This window comes from Paralichthys olivaceus, chromosome 24 (genome assembly GCF_024713975.1).
Source record: "Paralichthys olivaceus isolate ysfri-2021 chromosome 24, ASM2471397v2, whole genome shotgun sequence".
NCBI lineage: Eukaryota > Metazoa > Chordata > Actinopteri > Pleuronectiformes > Paralichthyidae > Paralichthys > Paralichthys olivaceus.
The window spans coordinates 7820394-7825182 of NC_091116.1; the positions used below are offsets into that span (position 1 = coordinate 7820394).

Sequence of the window (4789 nt, forward strand, 5' to 3'; positions counted from 1 at the left end):
CACAGTCCCTTCCTCCAATTTGATATTAATTTAAACTACACAAAAAATATATAATTCTTTTATAATGACAACTCCAGACAAACATATTCTAATTTTCATTTCTTTTATTGTTTCTCAAAAGAAAATCTGGCAACTTTAATTCAAAAGACACTCAATGGATATCACACAGCTCAAATGAGGTTATCAAAACAACTTTAAGTAGGAACAATGAGGGAGTAATGAAAAAACAAAATGCCAGTTGGAGACAAAAGAAGCTCATCAAAAACAAAACCTTGCATCTGAAACTTGCACCTGTATATTGCACTGTAAGTAAAAGGCAAGAAAAACCAAATAAGCAACTTGTGATTAATTCAACTTATTCTGAGTGGATATTGGACATGATGATGCATGACATCGCAGCATCGCTTTTGCGTAGTTTATTCCTACACTGACTACTAAATGCATAAGGACAATAGAGAGGGTGGAGGAGTCACAAATCGCTGCTCCATTATGCTCTTTAATGACAGGACTGGTTTCTCTTTTGGTATCTGAGCTTCTGATGGTAGTAATTAGTGTACAGCAGATCCTCATCCTCTGCCAGTAAAGTACACAGTGTGGCTGAGGATTATGGGAATTTGTTTTCAACAGTTGTCATTAATTTCAACCTAGAGATAAATGGATGAAATATTTAGCTTTATCCATGTGATATGTGTTTTATATTATTAAGAACTCCTGCTCAGAGTGGAAAAATACTTTTGTTTAAACTCCCATTCAGTGTGAAAGACTTCAAAAACACAGTTGTGTTTGCTCTGGCGCTTAAATGGCACATGAAATTGCCAAACTTTGCAGCTAAATAAAAAAATACCTCAAAGCAACAAGACTGGGGATAAGTGTTAACTTCCCACTTTGCTGCCTCCGTGTTTACATAATATTTTCTCTTGTGTGGGTATTTACAGCTCTGAAAAGGGGGTTGGCTCTATATTGTCAGTGGCGCCTACACACGCCATCTTATAACAATATAAGATCAGCATCCACCAGTCAAATATACATGAGGGGATGACGACGATTGAGACATATCTGTGCTCGTTTGTGGCAGCATGGCATATTTAACAAAAGAGTCTTCACAGTACAGTCCAAGAAATCAAATTCTCCAGTGACTCTCACACAAACTTCAGAATGTGTACTTAACCCTCCAAATATGATTAACTGCTATTGATTTAAAAGTATAAAACAGTTAATACCACTGTCACAACACATCATGCTTTAATGTTCAACATAACCCCCGTCCATAAATAAATGCACTCAAGGGGTGTTGAGGGGTAAACAGCAGAGAGGAAAGTGACCTATGTAGCGATGTGATTCACAGTAAGTGGAGACTGCGGCACCCGCAGCTGTGTTAGGACGCCAAACCCAGAAAGAAGCCGCCGACGAAGCCGCTGGACATGACGATGTTCCTCTTTATAAAGTCTGTGGCCTGTGTAGGAGAGAGAAGATGGAGAATGAGTCGATAGGAGATTAAAATTAACAGATTAATCGATGAATATGTGTTCACTGGTTGAGTGATGCTGGAGAAATGAAGCCAGGATTAGAGGGAATTTTTAAGGAAACTACCACATAATTAAACCATCTACTGACTGAAGTACCATATATCCTCAGTATGTATACACCACCAAACACCCATAATGGTGTGAAAATGTATCCATCTACCACCTCTCTTCAGCCTGCTGTGTCACGGGTTGTGAGTGTATTACAGCAAACAGTACACTAGATGGCATTGCTGCTTTGAAGATGAAGCGTTAAACCCTCCCTACCACGAGCAGGACGTCAAAGAAAAAGTCATGAATTTAGTTTTACATATCATGAAGATGTTGGATATGTAAGTAGAGAGGGGCCTTTTTCTATCAAACTGAAATAAATTATTCATTTAGTCTACTAAAAATGAGCAAAAGCATGAAAGACAAAGCAAGCTTTGTTCCAGGTACCTTTACCTCCTCAATGAATGTGTTTATTTCAGGGACGGCTTTGTTTGCTCTCTTCTTCAAGTGTTTTTTCGCTTTATTCACATCCTTCTCCACCTTCTTCCAGTCCACCTGCACGTAGCCACTATGATTAGCAATCTGTAGAAAATAAATAAAGTCATATTCAAAATGTATATATTTAATAACGCTTTTATTTTATTCCATAATTGGTTTAAACCCAATTGACCACTTTGAAGCCTTCTGGAAATATTTGGTTCCAATGTGAACTGAACAATACTGGTCTTATTAAATTATTTTTCTCAGTGCTACTGTATATAGAATCACCATCTGACGGGTTTGGATTTGTTCTAGAGAGAATTAATCGATATTTCATCTAGACCTGTCAACAAAATGAATTCCCCTTATGTAATTTCTACAAAAAAAGTACAACATTTCAGTAAAAAACACAGATGTGTGATGCACAAGCCATTCAAAATAGATTCAAAAGTATTCCGGGAACATTTATCCTGGGAAGCCTTGAGTTTATTGTTTCTTTCTGGGTGACAAAATCTGCCTTTTTTCAACACAAAGGGAGATTTTGTCCTATTAAAATAATAAAAAGCAAAAATACAGAGATGCAAGGTCCGTTCAAGGTCCGTTTTTTAGATCACAGCTTGACAATTTTTTTGTGTCATATCAACCCTGAAAATCAAGGTATATGACTTGATCTACAGGGTAACAAGTTAACTGACTGTCTTTGGTATAATCCAAAGATGCTGAAAATAAGACAATGGTAGTATTTTAACACCCCATAATATTCCAGATGGCATTTTCTTTCTACTGTAGAGAATGGACAGGCTTACCATCATGCTGTACAGCTGGCATCTTCGGTTGTCAGAGATGTAAGTGGGCAAAATATGAATCTTAAAGACAGTGCTAATGGTGTGACTGCTCACAGTCAACCACATGCACCTAATATATCACTCAGGTTTAACTAATTTAACTGTGCAATAATCATGTTCTTATCTAGTACATGTACCGATGTTTCTATTTTACTGACCTCTCTAGTGGGACTAATAAAAGGATGATCTTAATCCTAATATTTAATTATTGAGGCTACACAAACACTGTGTTCTGGTGCCCTTGCCTGTAATAGAAGGAACCCTCCACCAACAGCAGTTGCAGCTATCTTCCCAACTCTCTGGAAGAGGTACCCAGCACACCTGTGTATGTTGAAAAGAAGGGAGGAGTGTTTAAATGGTAAAAACTATTTAATGTGAAGAGTACAGACAGATATTGAATGGAAGTGCCTGATTTATAGGGGAGTAATTACACATCATGAGTACTCAGTCATAGTTTTTCTTTAAAATACACTGCACTGATAGCAGTATGTTTCTAACACATTAACAACTTAACTCTTTTGTCAGAAATAGTAGAAATAGCTGATCCAGATGTGACGCCCAGGCCTTACCATCCAGTCACCCCTCCCATCGCAATCTGAGTGGCAACAGAATACTTCTCAGCAATGGGGCCCGAGTTGTTCCCGAACACCCTGCTCCACCACTGGTGCCTCCGGGCATATTCGGTCAAGTCCACGACTTCATACACCTCATCTTCACTCTCTGGGTCATCCTGACCTGCTGTGACACAAGAAAATATAAAGTTTTTCAGATATGTTGCCACTAGCCTTTGAGAATAAATGAGAATGAGGGCTTTTAACACACAGTTTACTTGTTTACATTATAAATGTATTTCCAATTGAGCCTTCTAGGCTGTACAGGAGGCTAGCTGCTCCATTCAATGCAAATGACTCAGAAGGCTAATGTTAGCTGGCTAACGTCAAATGGCTACCAATTCATCATGAAGCACACTCATATTTCCTTTTGGGGCAGTTGCAAACATAAAAGTCGAGGCCGTATAACACCATTATCTTCTCTGGTGGGAAAACTGTGTAATTTGAAGCCGAGTGAAGTTGACAGAGCGGGTATTTTATATCAAATACCATCACTAACCTTCTCTGTTGTCCACCGTCGCCATTTTGGAGAGACCCAGCTATCGCACCAGGATGTTGACAATGCGAGGCCACGCCCACGCGATGATGCCGTGCCACGTCAGTTAAAAATGCTCTGATCTTGCAATTTAAGCAACTTTATTAGTGAAATAATGCAACTTTCCTGAATAGCATGCGCGATTAATGTTAAATTAAAATGCTAAAAACATTCGCCGCGCGGCGTAAAAGCGGCAGAGCGACCGGTTTACGAGAAGGCGACATGCAAAGTGTGAATATATTTTGTATATTAGTTTATTTCACTGTGTGGAAATGATGCATTCGTGAGGGGGAAGATGCTTTTGCACTTTGTTGCACACACAGGTTCGTGCATGTGATGGTTTTTAAAGTATTAATAAATGAGTTATTTTGCAGAGGAGAATGTGAATATTTGAGATAAAAGAATGATATAGCAGGGGGAGTCATGTGGTAGGATGCGGCTGCTCCCATTGGCTGGGGAGGGGGGAGAGGGCGTGGCCACAGCGGCGCGTGGGTTCGCTTAGGTGACACAATTATAACAACTTTTATCTTCGCGGCCGAAACGCGTTTTTATTGCGAAATACTCACATCTGGGAACTAGCGCGCAGTTATTTCGTTCAAACTGCGGCGCAGGATCACTTTGTGATGAACGATGTGACGTTTGAGGAGCCACCCGGAGAGCGCGTCTGTCCCCCCGAAAGGATTTACTACATCGAATCGCATCTTCTCATCCTGGGAGAAAAGTTTTCCGTCGTTTTGTTCCCCGCGGTTTTTCCTATTTGATTCGGCCGGAGCCGCGCGTTGTGCCGCCGCGTCGCGATCTCCC

At 39.9% G+C, this 4789-nt stretch overlaps 1 protein-coding gene across 5 annotated transcripts; it reads right to left on the reverse strand.

Annotated features, from left to right (window-relative positions):
* Positions 1 to 92: 92 nt before the first annotated feature.
* LOC109639048 (FUN14 domain-containing protein 1) lies at positions 93 to 4691 on the reverse strand. 5 transcript variants are annotated; one of them, XM_020102309.2, is made up of 6 exons: positions 4552 to 4691; positions 3950 to 4063; positions 3409 to 3577; positions 3085 to 3160; positions 1962 to 2096; positions 93 to 1453 (listed from the first exon to the last, which is right to left on the reverse strand). In XM_020102309.2, exons 2-6 carry the CDS (start codon positions 3972 to 3974, stop codon positions 1376 to 1378), a joined length of 483 nt encoding a protein of 160 aa, XP_019957868.1. In that variant the 5' UTR covers positions 3975 to 4063; positions 4552 to 4691; the 3' UTR covers positions 93 to 1375. The 5 variants fall into 5 exon arrangements, with proteins under 5 accessions (XP_019957868.1, XP_019957872.1, XP_019957869.1 ...); XM_020102313.2 differs by having other exon boundaries at positions 1968 to 2096; positions 3409 to 3574; positions 3950 to 4068; positions 4552 to 4690; XM_020102310.2 differs by having other exon boundaries at positions 3409 to 3574; positions 3950 to 4068; positions 4552 to 4690.
* Positions 4692 to 4789: the final 98 nt, after the last annotated feature.

Excerpts from the sequence above, each read along its gene's own strand:
- LOC109639048 (XM_020102309.2), bottom strand. The coding sequence starts at position 3,974 with ATGGCGACGGTGGACAACAGAGAAG. Across the intron at positions 3,578-3,949 it reads GACGGTGGACAACAGAGAAG|CAGGTCAGGATGACCCAGAG; the intron begins GTTAGTGATGGT and ends CTTGTGTCACAG. Across the intron at positions 2,097-3,084 it reads GAGGGTTCCTTCTATTACAG|ATTGCTAATCATAGTGGCTA; the intron begins GCAAGGGCACCA and ends TATTTTCTACAG.